The sequence below is a fragment of the Epinephelus fuscoguttatus genome, linkage group LG11, assembly GCF_011397635.1.
Source record: "Epinephelus fuscoguttatus linkage group LG11, E.fuscoguttatus.final_Chr_v1".
Classification (NCBI taxonomy): Eukaryota; Metazoa; Chordata; class Actinopteri; order Perciformes; family Serranidae; genus Epinephelus; species Epinephelus fuscoguttatus.
Window position 1 is genome coordinate 21956970 of NC_064762.1, and position 15106 is coordinate 21972075.

General features: G+C 43.5%; 1 protein-coding gene across 1 annotated transcript; it reads right to left on the reverse strand.

Moving 5' to 3' along the window:
• Nucleotides 1-952: 952 nt before the first annotated feature.
• dusp10 (dual specificity phosphatase 10) lies at nt 953-14829 on the reverse strand. Its single transcript, XM_049589930.1, has 4 exons — nt 14625-14829; nt 12717-13546; nt 6887-7255; nt 953-5425 (listed from the first exon to the last, which is right to left on the reverse strand). Exons 2-4 carry the CDS (start codon nt 13498-13500, stop codon nt 5160-5162), a joined length of 1419 nt encoding a protein of 472 aa, XP_049445887.1. The 5' UTR covers nt 13501-13546; nt 14625-14829; the 3' UTR covers nt 953-5159.
• Nucleotides 14830-15106: the final 277 nt, after the last annotated feature.

Sequence of the window (15106 nt, forward strand, 5' to 3'; positions counted from 1 at the left end):
AGGCCGTTTCACTGGAAATACATTGCTAGGCAACAGCTTCGGTCCATGTTAGCTTCCCGTCAGCTGATATCATTCATGTACACTGTAAAGCATTCCAAAAAAATACTAATAAAGGACCCATTTAGAACGTTTATGTCTCAAACGGTCTATATAGTATGGTTGTGACATCACAAATTCCCAGAAATCCTGATGGCTCGTTTAAGGCCCAGTTTCTGAATACAGACTGTGCATTTCTTTGTGAACTGAACATTTTTGATACTTTTGCAGTATTTATAACGCACCTGTACCTGCTTTATTTTTAAAAACGCATGCATGGATATCTGACTTTTCACAATATGGGACCTTAATCATTTAGGTACATCATGTGACATCTGACACGTGTTACATTTTTGCTGAGTAAAACATCTTCAGAACATTATTCTCTCAGTGGCCAAAGAAATTAGATCCCTCACAGTGTTGTAGTACTCCAGATTGGTCTTGGTCTTGTCTCGGACCATACTTTTACTCGTCTCACTCTTGTAGAAAGAGGACTTGGATTTTAGTTGTCATGACCACAACTGCCAGTGCATAAAGGAGTGTCGAATGAAGATGTCTATGTTGATTTCAGCTCCTTAGTGTTTATATTTGTTTGCTCATAGAAAATTCACACACATGAAATTCACCTCTACAGTGTCTTTTGATTATTTTATCATGACATTTTTGTGTATCAGAGGTGAATAAAGAGGAATCTTCATTTGTTTTCTGTGGGCGTTTGTGTATGTGGATCGTTCAGATCAATTTTAGGAGTCTTTATGGTTTTCATGATCCACATTTGATCATAAGTGGGTGTCATTCAGTGTGGGACTCGCGCTGGTCTTGGTCATGGCTTTGGCTCTGTTAAACTGGTCTTGACTACAACACTGCCTCCGCGTAGGAAGAAACGGTTAGAAAATAAACCTCCAGGACGCCAAACCAAACTTGAAGCCTCCCTGTTTATTTCAAAGCTCACAAGTAGGGATTACAAAATTACAGTGCTTCAATTGCAACAGTTCAAGGAGTAGTAGGAGAAGAGTAGGAGAGATGACAGACCAGTTGAGGAATCTTGAGCAAGTCATGCAAAAAGGTGTGGGAGAAGGCCTCCGTTATAATAGCACCCTTTGTGGAAAAAAATAAATCCATCTGTCCGTAGGTCAGTGCAAAAATAGTAATGAATATATGCATACAAAGAAAATAGATATATATATATATTTATATATTGTATATACTTGACCGTTGACTACAGACACAAAGAAAGATACAGAGACTTGTAGAGCGAAGCCCGTTTCCACTGGAGCCTCTGAGCCCAAAGCAGAGACTCTTAAACAAGTCTAGTCATAAAGAGTGCACATCAAATATGACAGCTTGATATTGTTCTAATACAGAACCGTGTTTCCAAAGAAAAGGGAACAGACCCAGATGCCTCTTGGAGCTGTCAATCAGGCTATGACCTCTACAGAAAGAGCAGTGTGGGAAAGACAGACAGCACCATAATGTCTGCAAGTGTCCCTCACAGACCAGGAGCACACAGCATGCTTCGTTTTCCAACCAGAGAGTAATGTACAGTACGACGGTTACATTGTTCAGTCAAACAGATCATTACATACAAAAGCCATGTGCCGCTGCGGTTGTAGGAACCGGCAGGTGGGACGAAAAGGTTCATTATTCTTATATAACATTGGCTCAGATGGTAAGCACTCTTTTTTGCAAATGGTAATCACTGAATATAAATGCACAAGCTACAAACGTGTGGTAAATGGATATACCTTTTTTCTTTTATCATATTCAAATATATTGTGGAGCACCAGTAGACACCAATGACAACAGCAACAGAAATACAAAGTGAGGACACGTCGCAACACAAACTTTTTTTTAAACTTCTTCACACGTAGAAAAAAACTCACTTCAATCTGAGGCTACGAACTCTTATTCATGCTCGAAATGTCCGCAGAGACCTCACACAACAGTTCCATGATCGTCGCGTAACCAAACAACCTGTTACAACTTCGTTTGCATAGCATGAATTTTCACATGAGGGATTTTTGAAGCTTATTGTTGTGAATGTTTGGTGCCGTAAAGCCTTACTGAGTGCACTGTGTGTTTGTAATCTATGAAAACGTCTTGCATTCTCCTTCATCAGACACGTGATCACTCTACAGCTGTTTGGGTTCAGATGTACTTTTGAAGATACAATGGTTCACAGAGGGTGTATTGCAAAATATATATATATATATTTTTGGGTGGGGGTGCTTTGACAGTGATATTGTTAGCCCTGTGCTTCTTTGTTTTCATGCAAACAATGGAGAGCTGAACAGAAACAAGAACAGAAACCATCGTTTGTGAGGAAGCTGCTTCACGTCAGCTTGGAAAATATGGGACCAAGCTCGTAGCTGCTTGTTTTTTTTTGGTCTGAATCTGAATCTTTAAACTTCAGTTGAAGTACTACATGCTCTTTTATGTGTGAAACTCTGACAGCCCTTGGGGTTCATGAAATCAAAACTAGTTAGATCACAGATTTGTGGTTTTTAGACTTAAACAAGGCTATATTTTCTGATTCTTCATAATTTAGATCAATATTTTTGCTGTGTTTAAAGGTCCAGTGTGTAGGATTTACGGTAATAAATTGGCAGACAGGGAATAAAATGTAATAAGTATCCTTTCTTTAGTGTAAAATCACCTGAAAATAAGAATCACTGTGTTTTCGTTACCTTAGAATGAGCCGTTTATATCTACATAGGAAGCTGGTCGTCTTCCACGGAGTCCGCCATGTTTCTACAGTAGCCCTGAACTGACAAACTAAACACTGGCTCTAGATAGAGCCATTCGCATTTTTGCATCAGCCACCATAGTTAGCAGCTCCTTCATAATAAGCCAAACAGATTTTTAACGTGAAACTGCTTTATGAAGTGTTTTTAGCAGTTAAAATCACCTGGTCCATTTGTTTTGGCGAGGAAGAGACCTCTGCGGATAACTCTGCTCCCAGTAAAAACCTCTTGAACAATCAACACCGAAGGAATTCTAACCAGGAGAAGTTTCAACTGGTTGCAATCTCTAATCCTCACCACTAGATGCCACTAAATCCTACACACTGTACCTTTAAATGCTCACTTTTTAAATGGTCATGTGCACAGTCATCTCAACAAACCAAGGTATTTATCTTTGTACTGGTGGTTGAAAACACATGCATCCACCTGGGTGCTATAAGAGGACAATCAAATTTGTAAAAACTGTTGTAAAATTTTGATTCTATTCAGCAGCAATACTAAAATCTGCAGTTTGGATCAGAATGAAGGCAAAGCAGCACTACTAAGTTAAGTACTTTATTTTTTAGCTGTTCTCAGTATGTCTATCTACATGTAGTTGTTGTTGTATGAGTCAAAGGTGAATATATTCAGGTGCAACAGGATGAGGGTAAACTTGTGTGCGTGCATATACTTTTTTTTAACCACACTACTGTTTAGTGCAGAGTTGATTTACAATTCACGGTGGTGTTCAGACTCACCTTCAAGTGCCACCACGAGATCAGGGTTACATAATGAGCATTTTCACCTCAAGGCTTTCAATGTCATTTTCTCCAATTCTGCATATTAATCAGGAATATCAGAAATAAATCTGTAGGGTACACAGAGATCAAGAAGGAGCAGGTTGCTTTAGTCTGGGTGTCAAAAAATTCGACCTCGGTGTGTTCTGCATCCGTCTGCACGTGATGGTGTTACCGTGCGCAGGCTCAGTGGTGACACATGAATTAAGGCATTGATAGAGGCACTAGAACAGCACGTGAAAGCAGCGCTCGCCTATGCAAGGCAGAAGAGCTCACTTAACTGTAGCTTAGTGTCAGCGACAGGGGAGTTGCAAAAGATCAGACAAAGGGTCACACTGCTCTACTGTACCACCGCCGTCACACTGCACTGTGACCGCGCGGGAGGAAGTGAATGTTTGAAGTCTGTACCTCAACTCTGCTACCTTACAATGGACACGCTCAAAATGCAGGGCGTTGACACAAACAAATGAAGCTACGTAGGGGACTTAGTGGAGTCGGTTTCAACATGGATGAACGGGAGCAAAGAGAACAGAGGAGACAACAGAAGCAGGCAGTGAAATTCCTCCGTTCTGTTACATTAAACATCACCAGTAGCCCTGTTTTACAATATTTTCTGATTATTTCAAAGTGTTCTTTCCTCTGCCAGCAGCCATGCATAAAAAAAGCTCTTATGGCTGTCTGGTAATATATATATATATTTATATATATTGCTAAAAATATATGCATATGTGGATGCAGGAATGGCAAAAACGAAGAAGCAAACACACGAACTATGAATTTGTGGTTCTGATGACGGACATAAACCCACAAGCTGCGCTCAAAAATAAACCCCCTTCTTTTTTTTCTTCTCTTGTCTGCGCCAAATATTACAGCATAACTGTACGCACCATAAACATAAAGAACTGAACGACAGTAATTACATAAACATCAAAATGGTATTTCAGCAAAGAGCTGGAAATGTAATCATTACCGATATATACACATAAGATCAAGGTCTCAGTTGCATTCCACTCTGAAATTATTGCACAGTAAGCCGCTGTGGGCTCGTCATGGTCACCCCCATAAACCCCTGTATAAAAATAGAACAACAACATTAACACACCAAACAAGTCTTCATCTTTTTTTTTTTACTTTTTTTTTATCTTTTTTTTTTTTTTTTTTGACAGGCACTGCCATGGCCAACCCCGCCTGAGTCTGCAAACAGAAACTGTGTGCCACAGTGTGAGCTTTAAGAGTTTCTCTTGTCAGTAATTGCCCCTAAGCACATAGAATATCTTTTCCAAACCGATTTCCTTTTCCTTCATGTTTGCTCCTCTGGGGTCACAAATGGAAAGCTTCCCACTGACCGCTTCCCCTCTCTATCTCTATCTCTAGCTCGTCTTCTCCTCCGGGACTGCAGCCACGTCCAAACAGTAGGGATTTTTGGCATTTCTCATCACCACTGACCCAGAGCTTTGGCACTCCAGAGAGTCCAAGATGAGCGTGAGGAGATTCAAGAAGAATACAGCCGCCCCCCCACACTCCAAACCGGCTCACAGAGCAGCCGGTCTCTCTTTAAAAAACAGTGAGAGTGAGTCTAAGTGTGAGTCAAGCGGGTCTGTTTTTAGACGACGGTTTCCACACCAATCAGCTTTGGCGTCAGGATTCGTGGCGTTATTCCATTGTTAAGGTCCTCCTCAAACTCCAACAGCTGGCCCATGAAGTTGAGGTTTGGGGAGATGATGGGCCTCCTGGTTTTGACAAACTTGTAGGCGTCTGTCATGGTCATCCAGGTGTGCTTCATCAGGTAGGCGATCACGATGGTGGCTGAACGAGACACGCCTGCCTGGCAGTGGATCAGAAGGCCCATACCTGCTTGATGTGCTTCCTCTGCAGAGAGGAACATGGAAACAATCAGAACACATTATAATAAATGCCTTGTTCCCACGGGGGGGGGGGAGTTCAGTCATCAGTCATGACGAGATATTGAAACTTCCTTTGTGACCAGGCATCTATCTATGTCTGGCTGTTGAACCTCAGTGGGTTTTATTTGGTAACAACTTGAATGAAACACCACTTTACTGTAATGCAGCTTTTTAAAACCAGTAAAAAGACCACGATTACAATAAGATGATATCCATTTGTGCACTGTCAGACTACGTCCACTTTAAGTGTTTTGTTTTTTTTTGCCACTGACAGGCTCAGATTGTTATTTTAAGTGTGTGACAACATTATGGAAAGGATCCCTACAGAGACAGACCTTTATGTTAAAGAGTAAGATCCTTTTTGTTTAACCAGAAACAGTCTCAAAACTGACATCGCCAAACCCACCAGACTTCATTTTAAAAAAAAACAGTAATTTAAGCATGTATTAAATCAGCATAGTTTCACATCTAACTGGGTGAATTAAGAGTTTATTTTACCAAACCAGAGTTGGTGATTGTTAGAACAGCTGAGAGATATACCAAGACGGCTTTGGTGAGTTTTAATTTGTGTCTGTCAACTTCAAATTAAGTGTGTTTTACTGTAATAAAATTACTGTTTATTTAAATGGAGTCTGGTGGGTTTGGTGATAGCAATTTTAGGGCTGTTTCTGGTTAAACAAAAAGGATATTACTCTTAAAAAAGGGCTATCTCTGTAGGGATCCTTTCCATAATTTTGTCAGACACTTAAAATTCTGATTTACGTCTGTCAGAAGCAAAAACAAGCACTTTCAGTGGATGTACATGAACAGTTCACAATTGCCCATTAATGTTGTGTTGCAGCCTGTTACGCCGCTTCTGGTTGCAGCCTTCTCGCTCAGTACTGGACCACTTTAAAAAATTGTTGTTCCCATTAGTCACTTGGACACAAAAACATGGGACAATTCCATCCAAAAATATGCAAAGATACCCTTTAAATCAAAATATATAAAAATATCTCTACCTTATCCAAGTATTTCAGATGATACTGAGCCCTAAAACATCAATTTTCTATCCACTTCTTATTTCTATTCAGCATGTAGTGGCAAAAGCACCCTGAAACCACTGTTTTACAATTCACAGTCAGAGAAACATACACAACAACAACTAAAACTGTACACTACTTTTAGGCGATTTGAAACAAGCAAGCAGCCAACTTAGTTTCAGCACCACAGTGATCTCTGGCCTCGTGTTACCTTGTGAAACAAAAGTTTCCAGCCTCAGGCTACAAAACTTGTTGACATTAAACTCTCAGTGTTTCCGTGGCTGAATCGCTTACAGCTCTAATGTAAACATTACGTCGTCTCAGTGGGTCACAAGACAAAAAAAGTTGAGGAACTACCGCCTTAGCTCACACTTCTGCAATGAAAACAGGTAAAGTTTGTATACCGATGAATTCAAACGCCTCCTCGAAGTACTGCCGCAGGTTCTGCTTGTTGCTGTCTGTGGCGGGCAGGCGCTTGTAGATGAAGAGCCCCGTGTCATAGTGGTAGAGCGGCAGGTGGGTGGTCACGTTCAAGATGTAGCCGATGTTGAAGCGCTGCAGCAGGTGGATGTCCTGAGCGTCGTGCTCGTTCCCCAGGTAGAGGAAGGGCAGGATTGGTGTCAGCTCTGCGTTCTCTATGTCCGGGGTGGAGGGCAGGGAGTGAGGTAGCGGCCCCGTCAGGCCAGCAGCAGCACCAGTGTCCAAGCCCTCGTGAAGGTGCAGCGAGTGCTCGCACAGGTCCTCGTGGCCCTGCCTGAAGCAGCTAAGGCCTCCTGTGAATACAGACAGAGAGATTGTGGGTGAACAGGAAGTCAGATTATTTGAACCTACTTAATTTTCATTTTTTCCCTTCCCACTGTAAATTGGACCTTGTTGGCATAGGCGTAGATTTTGGTGGTAGGGACACTACGGACACACTACCTTCAGTATTTAGAACATGTGGATTTGTCCCCCACCCCAATTAAAACTTGAAAGTAGCCGAGGACTTTTATTTTGACAAACTGTAAGAGCGCAACTCATGCTAGTTGCTTCAGGTAAAGTGGGTTGCAATGTAGAAAGTAGAAGAATCAACTAGCAGGAAGTATCATGACATTTCCACCATAAATTGATGCCTAAAAAAATCACTAGAATACAGAAAATGAAGTGTTTGACACTCAGAGTTTCCTTGGGGAAGACCTTCATACTCCCAGCTTAATATATGTCCACCAAATGTTTAAACCAAACCTATGCCCTTGCTTGTTGGTCTCCTTGGAAAGAGCATGAAGTGAACACTGCCAGGGTTAAGGGTTCAATTCCCACTGGAGCCGTCCATGCTAAAAATACACACACTCATGCTTCTGTGCACCACATGGCGCACGTTACGACTGAGTAGGACAAGTAAGCTTTGCATACACATCTGATAAGAGCAACAACAACTGGCTTTAACAACCTCTGAAGCACTAAAACATGACAGACATTTACAATATTCACACTACGCTGTGACATTTGGTTGTAATTTGAATGTCTTCGTTTGGATATTAAATCAATATGAGGGATCCGAGGAAGTTTGGAAGAAGTTGAACTTCATGAGAAATCCCCGGTCGTTAATCTGCAGGTCAATAGATGTACTAAATGTTTGATGTACTTCTCACTGGACATCTGCACTTCTCCAAATAACTGGTTTGCACCTGTTGCCAGTGATGCCATCAGCCAAAGTTTCCCTTCAGTACTAGAGTTGTGGGGAGGGGTGGAAAGTGTCAGACACACACACACACACACACACACACACACACACACACACACACACACACAGAGTATCAGTTCATGTATTGTTCGCTTTGCAGGAGTTGACATCATGCCATGTGAGGTCATCGCGCAACTTCCCCCCCGGTGACTGGGCAGGTGGATTCAACATAAAACAGCCTGATTGTTAACCAGCACAAAGACATTAACCTGATGTTGTGCTGATAGTGTAACAGGCCTCGCTGTGAGTGCGACGTCATGGTAATAATTACACTACAGTAAATAAAAGAAAGGGAAGTCAGTACAGGCCCTCCGACAACACAGTCAACAGACGTTGAAGGGGATTTCCACTCGTGTTGATATTTTTATTATGTTTCTAAAGAAAGTTCATAAGACAGACAGAGCTATATGAACAAACATTTAAAACCCTCGTCTGTGTTAAACGTAGAATTTTACATATAACACAACATCTTCTGTTAAAAAAAAAAACACTTAAATTAAAGCAGCTATAATTGTTTTTTTGGTACTTACAGGCAGTAAACATTTACACATTAACACCTTGTAAATGTGTTGTTGTGTTGGTAGACATTTGTAGAAGACACAGAGTAACATTTACTCTCCTTTTAGCTCTGTTTTGGTCTCAACCAACTCCTGAAGGAAATACCTGTCTCTTTAGCTGCTAAAAGCTCCAATACGTTCACCTGAAAGTCACTGCCTTTGTTTGTCTTTTGGTGTGCAGTCATTTATCAGAGCTTTTTCACGGAAAATAAGGTTCATGAGAACGATGAGACTCAACCAAAACAATAAACAATTTAAGGACTGTATGAATAAAACAATGAGCTACAGCAGGGCTGATCGATATTACAATTTTTTTTTTTTTTAAAGATATTTTTTGGCCATTTTGCCTTTAATGGACAGGACAGGTAAGTGTGAAAGGGGGAGAGAGAGGGGGGATGACATGCAGCAAAGGGCCACAGGCTGGATTCGAACCCAGGCCGCTGCGGCAACAACCTTGTGCATGGGGCGCCTGCTCTACCACTAAGCCACCGACGCCCCAATATTACAATATTTTATTGATATTGTGATAACTCTACAATATCGGCACAATCTCAAAATTGAGGTATTTTGTCAAAATATTGTGGTATTTGATTTTCTCCATATTGCCAAGCCTTATGCTAACCCAACACCCAATGATGGCAAAACCTGAGGGCCTGACCTGGGTGCTGTATACTGACTCAGTGGTGACGGAGGCAAGGCAGAGACTGTTTGACCTTAGACACTTGAGAAAATTCCAGGTATCCCCTCAAATAGAATTTCTACTCCTGCACCATTAAGAGTGTCCTGATGGGGAACATCACAACCTGGTACGGAAACAGAAAGTACCCTGCAAAGAGTGGTTCGTTTGGCTGAACATATAACTGGTGCTCATCTACCCTGCCTAAAGGATGTTTACACCAGGCGCTGCAAGAATAAGGGCAGGAGAATAATTAAAGATCCGAATCACCCAGATAACAGCCTTTTTTTTCAGCCCTGTTGATGTCGGGAAGACGGTACCGGATACAACAGCACTGAGAGGCTTAGGAAGAGCTTCTACCCTCAGGCCACAAGGACCCTAAATGAGGTCACTGCCTAAGACTGCCTCTTCCTCTCCCATGAAGAGACGGGAACATTCTAATGCTGTGTGAGCAATGTGAGTTTAGAGCGCCAACTGGTTGGTAAACGCCAGTAAATAGTCAGCACCATGATATTCGCAAGCCTGCAAAACACTCACACCGGAGCTGCGTCAACTGTTAGCCGAGTTTTGAGCTGTAACTCGGCAGTAAATAAGCAACCATCTGATTTTTGGAGTTTTTAGTTGCCACAGTGGCCGTTAGCAGCTACCCCTGCTTGTTAGCTGCTGAACTGCAACAGAGCAAGCAGCCGCCGGACTTAATGTCTGTTGATATCCGCAGGACTGTTCTCATAACCAGACTGTCTCTGGAAGGTTTTTTGTTTTGTTTGCGGTTTGACAGACAGGTAGTATAATCAGGTTATGTTAGGGTGCTTTCACACCGGTCCTGTTTGGCTCAGTTCAATCGAATCCAAGTTAATTTGCCCCGAGTGTGGTTCATTTGAGCAGGTGTGAACACAGCAATCGCACCAAAACAACCGGACCGAGACCTTCTCGAAGAGGTGGTCTTGGTCCAGTTACAAAGGAACTCTGGTGCAGTTTGTTTGATCGATCCGAACCAACTGCAGTCACATGACACATTGTTTGGGTTAAATAAACATGAGTTTGTACAGTCCTGGAGGATTGTAAATGTGTGCCTCCTGCTGTACTGCCTTTATATGTGCATTTGGCACATCCAATGCATCAAAACGTTGTTTTCTAGTTTTCTGACCAATCAGGAGCAGCTTTCTCATGCAAGACATTTGATCTGGTCCGCTTGTAAATGCTGCTGTGAGAACATAACCAACTCTAGGCAATTATGCAATGCTGTAACAAAATTAGTCCCTGATTTGGGCCAAAGCAAGACAACTCTAGGTCTGAAAGCACCCTTAGTATTATTCCCTGATAGCATGTGTTGATAGCAAAGTTCTCTTGCAACAGATGGTCCTTGAAAATAAAAATAAGAGCTTGAAAAAGTACTTAAAAGTCCTTGAATTTGACTTGCCTCTCCCTGTATGTAACCGGATTATTCCACTCTTTTAATGTACAAATTAAAGGAACTGATGGGATTAGATTTAACTCAATCTCTACTTCATATGTTTTCATGTGACAAAACATTGACAGGTTGATTTATTTATTTTGGCTAGCATTAACAGTCAGATAGCTCAGCCAGAGACACAGTGAACTTCCTCTTTTTCCAACCGAACCAAAGTCTTTATTTTTAGGTCAAGCTCAGCAGATAAATAACACTTTTCATGGTAAACTGAGAATAACAGAATCTCCAGAAGCAGCACATTGCTGTGAGATGAAATCTGTTGAGTGTGACCGTCTGTCATTAACGTCTGACTAAACTCACAGAGGAAAACATGAAAACTGTCTATCACTTTCAGAAGCCACAGGCTCAATTCCTGCTCAGAAATTACCACGCCTGCTTCGCAGAGGCCTCTCACACCACAGATCTGCTGTTTCCAACGCTTACCCTAAACCTTCCGACACCACTGACATGTTGTTTATGGCAATTCTGATGGATTAAATGTAACCTGTTACTGCTCTTAGCTGCAGCAGGGCAGGGACAGAAGGTTTTGTATTTTCAGAGTAACACGTAACAACAGTGTTACGATAAATCATGACTAAGATGTGCTGGTAACTGAGCAAATAATGGAGTAATTATTCAGCTGCATTCATACAAGCAGGTTCCAAATATGTCACTATTACTAGTGCTTGTAATAAAATCAACCCTGTGTACTTCCCCTAGTTGGAAAGTTCTCATATATTTTAAGGAAATGAAGGATCACCACAAGATTTAAATAAAAGGCACATTAGAGTTGTTATTTATAATGGCATGAAGACTCTTTCAGGGGTGGTTATGTTCAAGTTTGGCTTAAATATCAACCATTAAATCATCTATCCAAAGTATTTGATAATATAGGCTACATTCAGACGTAAATGGGGACACATGGGAGATAGCGGCCATTCCCGCTACGAAAAGGACTTGTAACGTAGATAAAAGTCAGAGTCTGAGCCATTTGATTCCCTTGGCAGAGAGGATGTCTTGCATTTTGCAAGAATCAAACCAGAGGAAGAAAGAGGCAAGACAGTCTGCCTGTTCCTCCCACCGAGACGAGCTTCACACAGACACCGATGCGGGATGAGAGACTGGAGAGGAGCCTCGTCCATCAAAGCGCGCAGGAGGACCAGAGGACGAAGCGAAGAGAAGAAGAAGAAGAGGAGATCAAGGTGCTGTGATCTTACGGCTAGACGTTGACTCGGAGGCATTCAGGAAACACTCACAGCCCAGCCCCCAACACGACACACTGCTCTAGCTTCAAACACACACACACACCAAAGATAGAAAACATGGCAGCGACCCAAGGACTGCTATCTCAATAGGCTGCCTTATTTACTAACAGCTGCTTCTCACTTCCTGCAAAATGCTTAATGAGTGTCATATGGAAAGCCGGTGAAGAGCGTGTGCATATGTTTATGTATGAGGGGGATTTAGACTGAGCCTGCACGGGCTTGATTATACATGAAAGGAGCTGCTGCATGTGGCACAGAGCTCACATGATGATAAAACTACAACCGGTGTTTAAGTCAGCTGACCAGAACAATAAAGGTCAAAGATTAGCAGGCTTAAAACACACACACTGCACATTATTTCGCTACAATAGTTTCATATCAGTTTATATTCCCTCTAAGCTCCTACCACTTCTAAATCGGACATTGCTTTCAGATGTCTAAACCGATTAACTCCCTCCAGAGTCAAACTAAAGCCCGCACTATTCTGCTTTAGATCCCTTTTTATGCGAGACAGCCTTGTTTCGTTCCCCCCCAAAGTCTTGACAAACCCACTTAGGTGTTACCTTTAAGGATGATGGGGTCCTTGCCCTCCCTCCTCAGTGACTCCAGGACCACATGCAGTGGCTGGGAGAACGTCAGCCGGTTGGGGTCCATGGTGCTTTCATCGTAAACCACAATCTCTTTGGAGAAGATGCCCTTATAAGAGTCCTTGCCCTCGCGGCAGGAGATGAGGTCCAGCACAGTGATCTTGCCCTGCTGCAGCCGCCGCCGGCTGATCTTGTCGGAGCAGTTGATGTGCACAGCTCCCCGGATGTGGCTCTTGTTGTACTCCATGAAGGGCCGGCAGTCGATGATGACCGGCACGGGCCCTACGGGGTGTCCCATGGGGCAGCAGGTCATCCGTTTGGCCAGCTCATTGGGATGGATGAGCCTCACGGTGGACAGGGCCTTCGGGGTGCCCGGGGTGAGGCTGGGGGCGCTCAATGCTTCGTGGTTGCTGACCATTGGGGTCGGGGGCCTGGCATAGCTGAGGTCGGGGCTGCTGGCGCTCACCTGGCTGTGGTTGAGGCTCTGGCTGTCCTTCTCATAGGTAGTCACTGAGCAGCAGCTGGCACTGCTGCATCCACACGACAACGAGCGCGTGGAGCCCTTGGATGAGGGCATATACGTTACAAGATTGGCCGTCGCCCGGATCTTCACCACGGTGGTGCTGATGACTGTCTTGTTGCTGCTGCTGGTGGCAATGGAGTCCAGGTAGCTGGTGTCCAGGCGCAATTGGAGTTCCTGAGGTCGGATCGGCCTTGGCAGCGCCACCACAATTCTGTCGTCGAGAGGAGATGGAGGCATGGGGAGGCCGAGGGCTGGACGTTTACGGAGAAGTCAACAAGCCGCTCTGTGGGGACAGAGACAGGACAAAACATGAGGCGAGGAAGAAAACCAGTTTGGTTCGATGGATGCTGTGTCCACTGATCGAGATCAAAGCTGCGAGGGAACGAGCAGGGTGCACAGAGGCCGAACTCCTGTCTGTTTGATCAACATGCAAACTAGAGAGCGGCCGCTGAAGCCAAATATTAGTAGTGTCAACACCTGCAGGGCAACACCCAACTTGGTGGGAAAATTTAGGCGTGACAGACTGGCCACTAATAATAAACAGTGAAATCACCACAGAGTCTCGTGTAACTGAATCACTTTGAGTGTAATTAATATGAATCATCCTCCTGATACTGTACTTGTGAGAGTGTGTGTGTCTCTGTCTCTGTCTGTGTGTGCGTGTGTGTGATGCATTTTTCATCCCAACTATGGTCTGTCTGATCCACAGCTTTTATAACAAGAGAGGGAAAAAAAGAGAAAAAGATAAAATACTGCATCAACGCTACGCCGCAGTTTGGTCTCTCCCCCAACTGGAAAAGTCAGGGTACAAAAAAAAAAATAAGAGGGGTGGCAATTTCTTTTGATCACCAGCCTGAGCATTTTAAAAGCATGTCATATTATGTAAAGACACCCGCCGAGCACTGCCTGTCCCGGCCATCGCCGTCCTTTAAGCACGGTGCAGCTTCAGCAGGAGCAGGAATCATTCATGGCCAAATTCATTGAAGAAACCGGCATGAGAACGTGCCGAGAATGTGATATGGCTCTGAGGACGAGACGAACTGATCAGATGAGCTGAACACTGGAGGAAATTCAATTTCACACGGCCGTATTAAATAAAAAAATAAACCATAAAAATGCGATGGTTGCATTTTGAAGGGAAGGGATTGTAACTTTGTCGCAATGGTGCCATATAGAAAGATAACAGCTGTTATTCTACACTCAGATAATAATAATACACCAATAATCAGCTCAAGATGGTTGCAGCAATTTGATATTCCTCTTCATTAATTATAGAATGAAATCTCTATGACTGTGCATTTCGACACAACAACTTGTGCGTTGGACAGTAATTCCCAAACTTGCCTTGTCTTTGTGCTTACCGGTGTGTGTCGCGGTGCGCTGTAGACGGATTGATGATCTCCGCTCGCTGACAGCGTTGCCTCCATTCAGTCCGTCCCGGTGTTGTGGATCGGCAACATTTTTTAGTACTTTTACCCTGCTCCCCCAGAAATAATATTGAAGGAAGTCTGCCAGCCTACAGAAGTTGCGCAGCGGGATTGACGCGAGCGCGAGCCAATGCGCGGCTTCATTAATATTAAATTTGATCCTTTTTGTACAGTGAGGTCCGGCCCTGTGGTGGGAGGGGCTTGGCTGACATGTCTGCCTCTGTGGCTGGGTGGGGGGGGGGGGGCAGTGGGAGGGTGGAGGGGATGCCGCTTGAACTGCCTTCAGTCCCACGAACGAGCAGCGATGATGTCACTGGCAGCCAATCAAAAGTCTCTCCAGGAGGCTCGGGGAAGAAGACACGGTGCCTTCACGTGCTGCTCGTAAACTCTCAACGTACAGTAAAATGGAGCTCTGA